This window comes from Motacilla alba, chromosome 1A, assembly GCF_015832195.1.
Source record: "Motacilla alba alba isolate MOTALB_02 chromosome 1A, Motacilla_alba_V1.0_pri, whole genome shotgun sequence".
NCBI lineage: Eukaryota > Metazoa > Chordata > Aves > Passeriformes > Motacillidae > Motacilla > Motacilla alba.
The window spans coordinates 10,724,724-10,740,487 of record NC_052031.1 but is presented as its reverse complement, the minus strand read 5'-3'; the positions used below and the strand labels follow the sequence as shown (position 1 = coordinate 10,740,487).

The 15,764-nt window shown below is 40.6% G+C and overlaps 1 protein-coding gene across 4 annotated transcripts in view; it reads right to left on the bottom strand.

Annotated features, from left to right (window-relative positions):
- SEMA3C (semaphorin 3C) overlaps positions 1 to 14,281 on the bottom strand; it is a 118,433-nt gene extending 104,152 nt beyond the window's left edge. Inside the window, exons 1-3 of one of the 4 annotated variants that reach the window (XM_038153082.1) lie at positions 14,168 to 14,281; positions 13,901 to 13,994; positions 10,641 to 10,781 (exon numbers count right to left, since the gene is read on the bottom strand). In XM_038153082.1, the coding sequence (XP_038009010.1) occupies positions 10,641 to 10,743 (103 nt within the window). In that variant the 5' untranslated portion in view covers positions 10,744 to 10,781; positions 13,901 to 13,994; positions 14,168 to 14,281. Of the gene's footprint in view, positions 1 to 10,640; positions 10,782 to 12,126; positions 12,360 to 13,900 lie in introns of those variants that run through there. The other 3 variants (XM_038153085.1, XM_038153083.1, XM_038153084.1) reach the window with 3 other exon arrangements.
- Positions 14,282 to 15,764: the final 1,483 nt, after the last annotated feature.

Genomic DNA, 15,764 nt, shown 5'->3' with positions numbered 1-15,764 from the left:
CAGCTGGCACGGCCTTGCTCTATAAAACCCTCCTCCGAGCCCCTGCATCAGGGTGGTCGTTCTGCTCTCCCCAGCTGCTGGGGAGATGCTGAATTCCTGTGCTTGCCCTTCTTCCCCAGAGCCTGCCCTAACTAGTCCAGGGCCATATATACCCAAAAATGCAGCAAAACTCGTGTTCTTTCTCTTCAATAAGTAAGCACCATGCTGGTGCTTCATGAACCCACTGCTCACCCTCTGGGTGCTGGGGAGGATGAATTCATTAGCTACAGAAGCACACACTGTGCAAGCAGATTCCCCCATGTCTCAAAGGAAAGAGTGTGACCAGATAAAAAAAGTCTGTGGTTTGTTGGACCTGGCTGGTGGGCCAAACTATGCCAGCCAAGTTCCTAAGTCTTCTCCTAGCTCCACTTTCTGAGCACTGCTCGTGTACCTGACTGCATCTGAAAGCCTCAAATTATTTTTGTAATTTTATGCAGCTTAGCTTTTCAGCTATTAGTGTGGAATTAAGAACATATTTACCTGAAATAGTAGAGAGGGAGCTTGAAAATACACAGAATAAAAATTACTGACAAATGATTCTTTACCTACTTCACTTCTCAAAATTTTGTCTAAGAAGTCTTACGTTTGCAAGTATCCATCCATAAGTAAAACAATGTTACTGCTGGAGAAATGAATGGCTGACACTCTTCTCATTTTAAAGGAATTTACCAAAAACTACAAAGATGGCAAGTTATTAAATAAGAGGTAATGGCTTTACAGGCATATTCATTTTCATATTTAATAGTTGTGTATGCACTGGTTTAGTTCCTTAATGCAAACCACAATAAAACACCTCATGGGGGCTTTAAACTCTTTTGTCTTTGCTGTAAGTTTGTCTGCTTTACGTAAAAAAAAAAAATTAAAAAAAAAAATATATATATTGCATTATTTTCAACAGTGGCAGGAAGTGGGTTTTTAGTCAAATCAGCTTAAAAAATTCCAGCTGTGTTCACGTTGAAGCCATCACAAAGTCTAAGCCTGGGATCACTTCTCTATGCCAACTAAAGCCTTTTCAGGCCTCAAGAAGTAAATTTTTGAAAAAATGCCAAGCCTCTCCTTGAAAACAACATCTTAATTGGTTGATATTAAAAAACCCAGAAAGTGCCATTCTGAAAATTCAAGTGCTCACATTTTTGTGTTCTAATTTGATATCTGCCTTGTAAGAGCACTCAACATACTCACACAGAGACTGTCTCAGACAATTGCAATGAGAGTCATGCAGGCTGGTTGCTCCAGACAAGGAGGAGCTCCTAAGGGCTATAGAAAGCACATATCATGATGTGTATCCTGTGCCATTGTAACGCACCAGAAAGGCCAAAGAGGTGTGTGACAGTGCTGGACCCAAGGAAAAGAGTGTTTCTTTCCCTGGCTGGCTATGGCTCAGCGGATATCTCAGAGAATAAGGAAAATCCACTCTCCTGAGAGCGGCAGTTCTTCTCAAGGAGTTTCTGTATCAGTGTTAAGTTAAAACCAAGTAAAATACTTGGGATCAAGAAACAGAAAATGAAGACTTCAAATTGATGTATATATAACACTGTTCTAAATAAAAATGCCTTTTTTCATTAAAAATAATGAAAATATTTCATTATTTCAATATTAATGAATACATCTACTGTTACTGTCTTCCCCACTCTGTTTCCTGTTGCACTATCAATTGTAGCGTGCATATCTACTATGGTACTTCAGCTGTTCAAAACTGCATCATGAGAAAGAAAGAAAATAAAGGTCATCATTCTCAGCCAATTGAGCTTAATAAGGGATCAGAAACTTGCCTTGCACATTTCTCTTATGCCTGTAAATCTAACTGCAGCTCCGTTGAGCTGGGTGACTGAGAGATCAAGCCTGATTTACACAGATGTTAAAAGAAGACAAATGTTTGTCCAATTTAATTGATTCTGAGCTTGCATAAATTGATTTACTCTGCACAACTCAAAGCTTTTAAAAATAAATATATTTTCATTAAGAATGGGAAAGAGAAATGTTATTAAGCAAGACAAAAAATTGTTAAGCAACAGAAACAACAACAAATGATAAGGAAAACATGTAACTAAGAAAACCTATTACTGTCAGGGAGGGATTTACTAAACCTTGTGTTTTTCAGTTCCATTTCAAAGCAATATTGGAACTGTGAAATTGCAAAGGCAATTCTAAAAGGAGACAATAGTTGAAAGCGAATTTTAATATATCACACATTTACCATGTAATTCTTAAAACCTTTTTTTAAAAAATTTTGGAATGCCATTCTGACCTTCTTAATGGCTGAAAGCAGTGTCTGTAATTAAAAGAATTTGGATTCAGCCTAATGTCGTGTTCTTTTTTTCCTTAAAAATAGAAGCAACTGCCAATACACATATTTTTTCCATGAAGAAACTTGGCAGTCCCAGCTGATTGTGATGTCTCCTCATCCACATTCTAGAAGATAATTTTGGTGAGGTAATAATTTATTCCAGAGCAGTGCGTAAGATTAGGCAGAACAGTTCAAAAGTCTGGGTATTCATTCCATTCTATCGCTAAAAATTACATTTCACAAAATCGTATTTGCATTTGAAATTTTTACTAGAAATAAAACATTCTCATAAAAATAGGATGTATTTCATATGAAGTGTTTACTTACAGCCTCCGAATAAAAAATTTAAAAACCCAAACAAAACCAAAACCATTCTTCCTTCCTCAGTATTATCAAGGTTATTAAAAATTACATATAGCACTTGGGAGATGGTGGCTAAATCACAAATTAAGAGCTCAGCTCTGAAAGTTGCTCACAGACCAGTCTCTACACTCATGGTGATTTGAGGGCCTTCACACACCAGATCTGAGATTCACTTCTCCCAACACCACACAGAGCTCCCAATAAATCCTCCATTTCTTACAACTCCCTGACAGCACTCACTGGAGTTGTGTACTGGTGAAATACTTTCTAGAGATTTTTTTTCTCTCAAGGTGATTTGATGGAGAGTTACGGATTTTTTTCTTTCCCAATAATGATGAAATACCATAGCCTAATTTCTTGTAGGTAAGATGTGAGATGGCAGCAAGACATGTCTTCAAAATGCTGCCTCGGAATAAATAAGCCTTCTAAGATTATAAATTAAAACTATGTGTACTCTGTTCCTGAAAAAAAAAAGTCTTCATATAATCTGGGGTATTAGTTATGGTAACTGAGGAGCCTTTGCAGCACTCACTTTTGCATAACTGATTTACTGGGTTAGAGTAGTAGCCGGAAATATCCCAAATACTGCTGTACAAAGGAGCAGGAAACAAAACCACCACCAACCTTACACACAAAAGAATCAAGAAACTTCTCCTCAAGGAGGAATAGTTAGCCTTACATTCACAAAGGTACAGGTAAGACAAAGATCTAAACTCTCTAAAGGGATGATATGATCCAGCTCCAGGGTGGAGAGAAGAGCAATCACTCCCTATCTTCTTTCCATTGTTGCACCTGAGTCTTAGGTCCAGTAAATCATTGCCAGGATTTCTGCTTCCTGGAAGAAGCTGTGTCAGTGGCAGATGAAGTAACAGTGCAAATGCAATTGTACCAAGTTGCACTGAATAAAGCTGGAGATACAAAGGGAAGGGAGAAATGGTGTAAATCCTCTGTTAATCACAGTCATTCTCTTCATTCCTGGAAATACACATTTATCTTGATTCCCAGTAAGACAGATACAACATCACCCTGATTCACTCAGGTAATAGAGCACATTTTACTCAGTTGTATCCCTGAGACCCCACCTCTGTAATCAACTGAACAGGGAAAAACATACAGCCTTCTTTTAACCAGGTGTCTGCTGAGCCAGGGATATCTGAATACAAGATGAGACAAGATGGCCTGAGGAGCTGCACTGTGAATCAGTAAAACATGTCCCTAAGATAAAGACCTTCCCCTGAGAAACTGCCTAGTCTTTTCATTAAGGGGTGTTACTGAGAACTCTGAAAAGTCAGCACCAAAAAGAACAAAACACACATGTTGAGGGAACAGCCAGTTCAAATAACAGCGTAAGTTCTTGGTCTATGTATTTATTCATGGCAGGATCTCAGTCAACGCACTTCAATAAAATGAGTAATTATTGTGAGTCACGTCACTAATTACATCTGATACACACAAAGGCTTGCGCAGCTCTACATATCAAAGTGCACTGTGAGCTCATCCAGTATGGAAAGGGCTCACAGAGGAGCTCTTGTTCCTGGTACCCAAACAATTCAGAAAAAAATAGCGTACTAGCAATGTCTACGCCATTTCTCTCTCATCACATTTTTTTTAACATAAAAAGATGTGTTGTAGAATAATGGCAATATAACTGCCTACGTAGGGACTTCAGCATTTGCCTTGGACAGGCAATGCAAGAAAGAATTGTAATGACAGAGCAATGGAATTGGCCAAGACAAGCTGCTTTCTTCTATGACAAGCAGAGAGCGCCAAGATGTGAAGAATCTGTCAAAATGTTCTGGGATAAAGTTTGATTTTTCCATACCAAAATATTAAAAAAACAAACAAAACCACTGGCTGGTTCAGATACAGGTCAAATTGACTGAGTTCAGGAACATAAAGAGATTAAAGGAAGTAAGTAATCTCTTAGATAACAGATCTACTTATTAGTGTGCAAGAAAAAAACAAGTCTTCACAAATTTTGTCAAATTCAGATGAGCTCTTCATCCAAGAGTAGGATCAAATTTGTAGGCTGGCAATTTGTTGCCTGGTAATTAACTACCTTTGGTTAATCACCAGGCACCTTTGTTGCCTGATAATTAACCACCTTGAAGACATACTTATTTGTGCTTTCCCATGAGGGTACCACTTACAGTAATTTTAGAGCACAAACACAGAACTGGACCAAACACCACCTGTGACTTCAGCTTTATTGCAAGACCATTTTCATAACTGAAGTCAAATCACATGGCACAATTTAACTAAATACAGAAACAATAAATTATCCTCTCCTGTACACTCATGTCAACAATAATGACAATGAAGCCACCTCAAAGACACTGGCACTGAACAAGAGTGTGAAAATAAGCAGATTCAATGTCATTTGGCATGTAGGACCTTTAGCCATGGAACTCTACAAAGAATACAGAGGTTTTCAAATAATGCATCCTTTAATATGTTTGATTTTTTTTTGTATTTAACTCATACCCTATTCAAGCAATTCAATTTCAATACAAGATTTATAGCAATAAGCCTCTGTTTATATAACAGAGAATAAAGAAACGGAAACAAAAAAAGGCACAGAAATAAAATACAGAGAAGGCAGAAGTGTAAAAATGACCCCCAAAGACTATCATTTGTAACAACCAAAGCTGTCAATTCAAGACCCCATCTGGAATATTGACCACAGTTCTGGTGCCCCCAAAATACAAATTTAAAACTGTTGGAGCAAATCCAGAGGAGGCCACGAAGTTGATAAGGGCATCTCCCATACAGGGATAGGCTGAGAAAGTTGGGGCTGCTCTGCCTGGAGGAGGTTTGGAGACCTCACAGCACCTTCCAGTATCTGAAGGGGCTACAGAGTAGGGCTCTTTGTCAAGAGAACAAGGAGTAAAAAGCACAAACTGAAAGGGGGGCAAATTTAGGTTAGACCATCAGGAATCTCAGAGTGGTTAGACACTGAAACAGGTTGCCAGGGAGATTGTGGAAATACAACCCTGGCAGTGCTCAAGGGCAGCCTGGACAAAGCCTTGAGCAACCTGGTCTAATGGGAGGTATCCCTGCCCATGTCAGGGGATGTAGGGACCAGATCCATTAAGATGCATTCCAACCCCTTAACATTCTGTGATTCTATAACAAACTTCAATAAAAAAACAATCTTCACTACTAAAGATAAAAAAGAATTTTATTTTTAGTTGGATATATTCAAATAAAGTTTTTTAGATCTCCAGTGAGAAACAATTAAATTGGAATAATTTTCACATTGTTGATGCTCAACACTTTATAAATTAACATTATTTAAGATCCATGAAGCTGTGAGAGCCCCTAATCAGTTAATTTTGAGAAAACATTACCCACAATCTGCTGAAAATCAAGGAACTATATGAACGTTCAAGGTAAGTTCTGCATGTAAACAAAATTAAACCATGGATCTCTTCTCTCTCTCTTTTTCTTATTTTTTTTTCTCTTTTAAGGCTTTACTTCTACTTCATTTCGTAAAATAGTTTTCATTCCATGCCAAAAAAGATCCAATCAACTATACGAGTAAACCTTTGCCTACTAGACTGTCATCAGCACAAAGTCCCCCAAATAATAAATGAACTTTTTATTAACTGTGGTAACATTAACATTACAATGAGGGATTGTTTAAAAACAAGTTGTACTGCTGTTGCTCAAGAGCTCAAGGAAAATGGTTCTCAGTTCCTTTATTTTTCCTTGAGGGTAACCACAGGGGTTGCATTAAATCTTTTAAAATATGTTGACAGTTGAATAAGTGCTGCTGTTGCTCTGGTGACATTTTATGCACTTTAATTGTCATTAATGAATCTGACTGATACTTTCTTAAAATTCCTTTACGTGTTCTAGTAATTTTATAACAAAGAGAAGAACAAAACTGTCTGCAAATTAGACTTGATCCACTTCTCATATGGAATTTTCACTGCAGACAATAGGAGAATCTGCATGGGAAATATCTGCTAGACCAGACATTTAAGGCAGGAATGCATTAAATGTTCCCAGTAAATTGTGACATTATCACTTCATTGTGTATCACCATATAAATTTAAATCCCAAAGAAGGCTTGTTTGAGTGTATTTTAAAAAATAAGTACTCTATCTGCTTCAATCAGTTCAGAATTTGATGTGAAAATGGTATGGCTCAGCATTTTAGGGCTGCAACAAAACCCAAAAAGTAAACATGAGTTGGAATGAAACAAAGTCTGACATTAACCTGGAGTCTAGTACGTCCTTCCTTATTCTGATAATACTCCCACTGATTTCAGAAAGGTTTTTCCCTGTGAAGACTGAAGAATACAGCTCCCAATTATCTGTTCAGGAACATGCAATGACAAGAAGGAATGCATGGAGCTTGAGAAACAGCAGGCACCACATTTGATTGTCCATAAACAGATAAGGTAAGTCTTCTGCCATGAAGAGAAAATAAACTGTGGTGCTTTAAATTGTGATAGGTGATTTAAGTAGATTAAAAAACATCTATTCCAGGGACAAGGAGCCTGGAAGGGAAGATGCAGGAGGAGGGGAAATAGTATACCAATAGTGCAGGGAGATATGTTAAGTCCTTTGCTTCCCCACCCCAGGTTCCCTCACTCCTGCATGCTCAACAGGAACACAGAAGATGATTCCCAACACTGCTGCACCTGTTGCACCACAGGCTTCACTTCTTTGCAATTTCAGAACAGGAAAAGCCTGGGGCCATCTTTTTTTCTTCAGCTGTAGTGACTCTTCAAGTGCAGACATTGTACAAGTACCAGTGGTTTGAGCCATCATCCTTGAACAGGACAATTAGGTCACACAAAGTCGCCCCAGGCACACCGAGAGCCCCTTTGCCTGATTCTCCTCAGGCCCAGTCCCCTGTATTACCACGTTCACCTGAGCAAAGCAGCAGTTCAGCTCCAGCCTGACGTTTCCTTTCAGCTGGGTAAATGGCTATACAAGGTGCAAGCAATAGCAATCAGCCCTCGGGGTTCTGTAGAGCACAGCAGTGTTCAAGGCACTCGGGGCACAGACAGCAGTAAGTTCCACACTCACGTCATGCACAGTTAACAACCTCAGCGAAGTCATGAACTACATTTTAATTAGACAAGGGGCCAGGCTTTTGATTTCAGAAATAGAAGTTAGGGTTGCAGTCCTTCATCCATTGAAATTAATTGCAAAATCCCTATTATCAGGCTCTTGAGGTATTACCCAGGCGCACTTTTTAATTACATTTGATTCTTAATGAAGTAGATGGCAAAGAGAAAAGCAGCCCATGATTCAAATGATTCGCATTTTTATCTTTCCTGATGAAAAACAGAATAGGTCAAGATACTTGCTGGATTTTCCCATGAGAAATGCTGCAATGTGAATAAGCTCAATTGACTTGATCCTGAAGGAGCAGGTTAGCTTTGAAAAGCATCACTCATTTTCTCCTCCTGTATACACTCTACCCCCAAAACTTATGCAATGTAATTGTAGACACCGAGCCAAATCCGACTCAGAACTCGAAAAATATCACATAAGTATCCTAAGCTTGAATGACTTGTCTTTATTGTCTAATGTCATTTAAAACATAAGGAGTCCTCATTATGGTTTTATTTTCAAAAGATGCACTTTAAGAGAGTGACAATTCTCAATAAAAACTGACAGCTTCTCAGGGCAAGGAGACTGCCAAATAACTTGGTATTTCTACATGATTTAAAAACAAAAAGTTATGAAGCAGCTCATGAAGAAAAGAGTGTGTTATGACACTTAGCTAGAGAACAATATAAAGTTTCACCTTTTTCTATTACATCTCTACTCATGTAAGTAAACAAAGATTTATAGAACAGAAGTTCATATTACAGGTGGGACCATTACCTTGGTATACACAACAACCTGCAAACTCTTTTCACATAATGAAAGTTGTTTCTTACCATCTGGAAATCAGGTTTAAAAATAAAACTTCTGTTTATATATTACACAAAAAGCTTAGCTTTTTATTTCAGACATACTTTTCATATTGTAAAAACACATAATTCATTTTTTACTTTTATGACTTCAAAAGACCCAATAAAAATTTAGGACCTAAAAATGTAATTTCTTTTTTAAAGGTTGGCTGTTAAGTATTAGGGAGAATAAAAAGTCAGTTTTAAGAAAATCAGATAGCATTGCAAGGCTCTCTAACCAAGGCAGCCATGTAGGGTTACAGCAGGAACTAGTGAGGCAAGGTTGTGTCCCCAGGGCTGGCACAGGGGACTGAGCTCTTGGGGCCCAAGAACCTGACCAGACAAAGGGGTCACTGCAGCATGAAGCTATCATAGCTCCTTCTAACAGAAGGAGGAACAATCTCCTTTCAGGAATCCAGAAACTAAGGTTTTAATTCAGTTTTTTGTTTTTTTAATTCCTAGGTTTCAGGTCTTTTACCCTATGGCTGCTTCACTGTTTCAGCCTTGCAGGATACCTGTGATGAGACAAAAGCTCCTGAGTTTCTGTTGAAACCATTGTAGTTTTTTCCCATTCACAAGGTGGAATACCACAAAACATGAACACTTCCTACTTCATGGTCATACCAGAGATCAAGGGAAGCTTAGATTACTTTCAAGGCCACCAAGGAGATGATGTGGCAATCTAAATCAGTCTGTTCCGCATAACTGTGGCAAACCTGCAATGTAACACACAACCACAGCCAAACTTGCCTCTGTGTTGAGATGTGCCAAAACAGTACCATCTCCACCAAAAACAGTGCAGACTTTAAACAAGGAAAAGAAATTCCTATCCCTACGTCTTCATTTGAATTCCCTCTTGGAACTCAATTCCTACTGTTGCTTTTACTGGAGCCATGCTATTTTACACCTATTAAGTACTGCATTCATCAATTTAGGGCTCCTTACTCTATAATATAATTATTCAAACTCTGGTTGGTATTTGGAGAAGGTCTAACTTGGCAGTCTCCTTCTGGATGTCTCTCAGTCTCATGTTTACACAGTTATTGATCATTAGCAATAGAAGTTGATTGTAGCAAGTAGAAGTTTGAGATATTTACTAGCTCTGATTATTTTTAAAGCAATTCTTAAAGATTGTTCAGAGCACACAGGATATTCCCAAGGCAGAGGCAGGGCATCCCTGCACAAATGAACCACAGAAGCCATCCTAATGCAATCAGTATTGGTGCAGGAAGTAGCAAGTCCTCATGCCTCAAAGACAATCACAGAAAAGGCAGAGGGCTGGAGAAACTCAATGCCTCTGTAATTAGTGACAGAAAGTTTCAGCTCAGATTCAACAGACAGACTAAGATGAAGAACACACACATTCTGAAGCAGTGGTTAAAATCAGCATTTAAGACTAGAAGAATAAGTTACTTTACTATTAAAAGCAATACTGGCATAATTGCAGCAATGAGATACTGCTCAGTACTTCAGAAGTAAAAGAAACTCTTTTAAAAATGATAATTTTCATTGCTGGTTTACAGTATGAAGGCATCAGTGATTGCTACAGGCTATGTACATCCTACACAGAGCACGAAGTGCACAAGGAATGATATTTTTCCAAAGGACTCTGTGCCTGGCTAACTATTTTAGTAAAACTTCAGGCAGCCTCATTTTCAGAATATACAGTGTTTCAGTTGACTGAAAAGGAAAGCAACTCAAATCATTAATAATCTCCATCACATTATATGTGTTATATTTTTCCCAAGCAAAATTATGGATAAGAAATAAGCCTTTAGTTGATAGTAAATCATAATAATCCAAAATAAAGAGAAGAGCCTACTAATTATTAATTATGTATTAAATATGCATCTATAGGAATAGGTAGACTCTGGTAAGAGAATCAAATTTAGGCTGACAGGTGCTCAGCAACAAATCAAAAATTGTAATTGTGGACACAGATCAAAATGCCAGTTTCTACTCAGTTATTGAATTTAAGGAGAAGAGAATGTTCAATCATAATATTTGTTTAAGAATGTTTATCTTCTTTCTTACCATTGAATGTTAGGAACACCCTTGCTTGAGGCTGGGAAGATCCTTTTACACTGCTAAAGTAAATAAATATCCCAATCAATACGTTCACAGCAAGAAATGCCATCTCTTCAGATTTGCAACTTAATATCCAAGAAACGAAACCTGAAAGAGAGATATATCACATTACTCTTCTTATACAATCTTGTGGAGCAAAAACAAAAGTATGGAAAGATTGTGTTGGCGGCTTCTTCCAGCTGAAGCCATAATTACTGATGTGAAGGAGGTACAGCACTTCTGTTTTTCCTCCGTGCATCTGCAAGTGGTTTTCCCCAGCAGTCTTCTGTGCTGGCACAAGAGGAACTCTCTGCCTGTTAGCAGGAACCAAGAGAGCCCAACTTTTGGCTAGGGCAGACTACAGCATTAGACTCAGTTTATTTAAAATGAAGACAATTCCACCTGCTGGAAATGTAATTATACTAAATGTCAAGGCAGAGCAAAGCAAGGACAGGAGATAAAGTTTCACGAATAAAAATCTGGCTGATATTTTTAGACATCTCTCTCATGTTAAGGGCGGGGGGGAGATTTGGGTTATTGGTTGTTTGGGTTTTTTTTTTCTTTTCTTTAAATATCTGAAATCAAAGGTCCTTGGAAATGAGCTTTAAGTTTCAGTAAGCTGAGCTCTCTAATCACCCTCAAGGTTTTCTTTAAAGAAATTCTGGCTGTGTATGTCTGTAATTACAAAACTGCGAAACCAAAAGTATTTCAACACACTTGAAACTGTTAGTCAACGTTTGCTTTTTGGGCCAGCTCCTTTCAGGATACACACCTGTTCTCACTGACTTCTACAGGGCACTAAGAATCCCAGAACCGGACAATGATACCACACTTGATATATCTGCTACTTCTGCACATCTGCTAAACCTTCATCATATAGGAGTTAGCTGCTGAGAAGCCTGAGCATCTCAGAGAATCAGAAAACACTCCAGAACTCTGTATCTTTTCTTAGTTCAGTGGAAGGACCTGAGGTCACTGGAATCACTGGAGGAAAGTGGCTTTTCTAAGGGACTTTAGACCATATCCAAAAAGCCCAGCCACCATTAGAAGCTGAACACTGCATATCTGTATTACATCTACTAAACTGCATCTCTCATCTCTCCAAAAACTGTGAAGTGCAAATTTCATTTTGTCTATTGTAACAACTTTGTCAGCTCAGTTGCAAAAGTGAGAATATGTAACGCCATCATTTTAGGCTCATTTTATTTCACTACTTTATATATATATATATATATATACACACACATACACATATATATATATATATATACTCCTTTTTGATGTAAATAGCCCTCCTACTGGACACACTTATTAGTTAATCACTCAGGTGATAGACTCGATTTTATGGCACCTGGAAGCCCTTTGAAAGACACAACCCCTACAGCTAGAAGATATCCTTAAAGGCTGTACATTTATTTTATGAAGAGACTTGTTACCTGTGCAGTCAGCTTACCGTTCTTCACCTCAGCTCTGCTCCAGCACTACAGTCCCTCCAGTGGAAGCCGATATTTCTACAGCCTCGTTCATCCTGTCTTTCTGAGGTTCACACCTGTCCTTAAAGGACCGGCTATAACCACCCCAGCGCGGCAGGAATGAGCTGTCAGGCAGGGATGACTTTAGGTCAGCACTAGCTTGGGCTGGATCCACACCACCGACTTAGCGGTGAAAGCCCCGTATCTCGTTACCACCCCTGTCATTCCCTATCCACTCACTGTAAATCGCTTGGAAAGGCTTCTCTTTGCATGAGGACTTCACATTAAGTTGGGGGTGGGAAGGAGAGCGTGAAAGCACAGAGCTCTGCAGCCCACACTCTAAACCCTCCTTCATTATTTGCTCTGAGTACTGAGAAATGCACGGAGATCAAGCAATTCTACAACTCTGCTAATTGACAAAAACAACCTTGTCAGAAATTTGCCAGCTACAGATCGGGTCTGTAGGAAAAACATATCCATTCTGGCCCTGTTCCAAATTATCTCTAAGGGTCTGTTAACTAATAAAACGATAGTTGCAGAGTTTTTGCCAAGAATAATTTTTACACAGGCTGCACGAACTCTGGTACTAATGCTGCTTTGTGGGCTTTAAATTTAAAGCCTTGTGACTTGCCCATGGGATATCCTTTAACTTACTCCTCTTCTAAGAGAGAAATGGCATTAAATCCCAATAAAATTTCTTTTTCAGGCCAAAATAAATAGCCAATCATACAGAACATGTGATTTAACAGACGCAATGGGGTAAGTATTTTACAGTAGTAACACTAAGCTTTCTTTGCAATATAGATAAAAAGTCAAAGAGGAACAAGTGTGCGGCTTTCCTTCTTCCTCTAAATAATACTGTAGGAAACAATAATAGGAAAAAAACCACATTTCAGCTCTTTCCCTCCTACTCTCATGCCTCCTGCCAATTCTAGTGTAATCAGTTAGAGGAGTGAAACATTGCTACATCTCATTGCTCAAATTGCAGATCTTCACCGTTAACACAGAAGTGACAGGCAAATATAAGATTCAAGTGCTGAGCAGCATGGTTCCTACCCAGCTGTTAGACACATAAATAATAAATGCATATAGTGACAAAAAGGCACCTCAGGGTGTCTGACATGTGAGTTACCTAATGGAAATAGGTTTAATTTCAGAGATTTACAGAGCTGGTAACTGACAGCTCATTGCAGGTTTGACTCTTGCTTTGGGCTTATATCCCAGCTCTGAATTTATCTCAGTAAGTCATGATACTATATTCAGCACGTCCAGTGCACATGATCTCTGCTGACAACACACAGACCTAAAGCCTTACAAGTACTTTAAAAGAATCCTACAGGACAGACAAAAAGCAGTGTCTAAGTGCATTTCTGCTCTTACATTCTAGTCTAACTGTAAGCAAACAGACAAACCGCTACGAAAGTGAAGTAGTGAAGTTTCCCTGCCACGGAGGTCGCTGGCAGCATGTTGCAGGGCTTCTGGAAAGTATAGTATCGCTTTGCTAGGAAGCGCTGTGCAGGTGTCATCTGCTACAGCCTGGGTCCTACCCCTAAATCCTGTAGGGAAAATTATTTGGCAGAGGAAAGAAAAGAAATGAAGGCGAAAAAAAAAACCAACAAAAAAACCCTGCCAAACACGGACTATACCAATCTGGAAAACATTGGTTTAACTATCTGTGAACAGCAGCAAATTCCAACCATCACAGATATTTCACATCTATTACAGAGAAGAAAGAGAACTTTAAGTTATGCTTACCCGGCTATTGGAAGCAGCAGTAATACTGATTTCTGTCTGGTTTCTATCACTTTATAGACTCCACTCCTGCTACCAGAACATTTTAATTCCAAACCTGGCTCACGGCAGAGAGAAAAAAAAATTTAAAAAAAAAAAAAAAAGGAAAAAAAAGAGAAAAGTCTCTCCTCGTGGTGGCTGCAAAGATACTCCCAGCTGCTCTGTACAATAATCCTGGCAGTGGACTCCTGAGACCCAGGGAGCGCTTCTCCCCTGCGCGCAATCACGCACCTAGGAGTGAATGGAGCGGCCGCGCGGTGCCGGCGCTGGTTTCCAGTTACAGGCGCTGCCCTGCCCTGGCCGCCGCTCCAGCGAGGCGAGGCTCGGCGGCCGCCGGTGCATCATTAGCTGAGCAAATAGGGGCTGGAGCTCATAAATAATGGCGAGGCCACACCCCGCCCTGCGCGCCGCCGGCTGCCGCCCGGCCCGCCCGTCCGCCCGCCCCAGGCAGCGCCGCGGGCAGCGCGCAGGGAGCGCGGGGCGGCCTGAGGGGCGCAGCGCCCGCGCTCGGCCCCGCGGGGCTCGGCCGCCGCAGCCCCCGCCCCATCGCGCACGGAGCGAAACTCGCCGGGAAAGTTTCTGCCCCGCCGGGCGGGTCGTGCCGGGGCTGCCGGCGCGCTGCTCGGGCTGCTCGGGCCGGGGCAGGCGGTGGGGCCGGGGCAGAGCGGCCCCGGGCGGGGAGCGGAGCCGGGCCCCGGCGCGGCCGCGGGCGGAGGGATGCGGGAGAGGTCGGGAGGCCGGTAGGTGTCACTGTGAAGAGGGAATAATGAGAGCGGGCTGCCGTCAGGGGAACCGGGTAGTTAGACAGACCCCTCGGATGGGGCTCTTCCCCCCACTCCCCTCGAACTGTTTCCTATATTTAAAACTTTAAAAGCGGAGAAGAGTAAGGGAAACGTTAGAACAGTGGTTAGATTCAGCCCTCTGATTGATCCAGGTGTTTTACCCCAGCTTTCAGAAGCTTTTTTTTGCGGAGATAGGGAGCTGTATTTGCTCAAGCTCAGTTTTCCCCAAGATGTGCTGAGCAGTCTTTCCCATTTGGTGAGGTTTGTGCTCTTACAGCAGCGGGCCAGCACTGGAAATTTTATCCAAGGTGTCGACTCTGTTAAAGCCAAAGATTTTCTAAGCAACATCACTTGGGGTTTGGCTTACGTTTTCCTAAACTGTCTTGCAAACATATTCTGTGCCTCTCTGACCTACTGGGTGCAAGCTTTTTTTGGACCAAGATTTTCACTTTTGCAGAGAGAGATGGTCTCTGATCCAGTCAAGGCAGCGTGGGTCGCTCAGCGGCACACTGTCACAGCAGGACTTGGAGGGAGCACATCTCGTGGTGCGCTTGGAGACATGTCCCACAGCCAGAAATATGTTAACCAGTAAACAAGTACCCACAATGAATGCGCACATGCTCTAGTTAGAGTTTTGTTTCCAGCTATTACAAGCTCTGACCATCCTAACCAAAGCAGTCAGTAATAGTGCTGGTATTATAGCCAGAGATCTGGGAGTAGCCTGAATACAGCGCCCTGACTAAACAAATTTTGTCTATACCTGTGGATATCTTTATGGCCTTTGTCTGTTGGTTACTTTGTGTAAAGGCTCTTTTGCATGAGTGAGAGTCACAGGTATTCTTTCAAAGACCGTGTATCCCCCAGGCCTCAGTGCCAGTCTAGCAAAGTTAGTGCTTTCTTCAAGCAAGAAATTCCAATATGGCACTTACCATCCCAGAGGGTACAAAAGTATGGGATGGTCTGTCCTCTGAAAGATCAGATCTGCAGCTGATGCCAAAAAATAAATGGACCTTGAATTTTTGAAAGCTTGATCCACTTCAGATCAC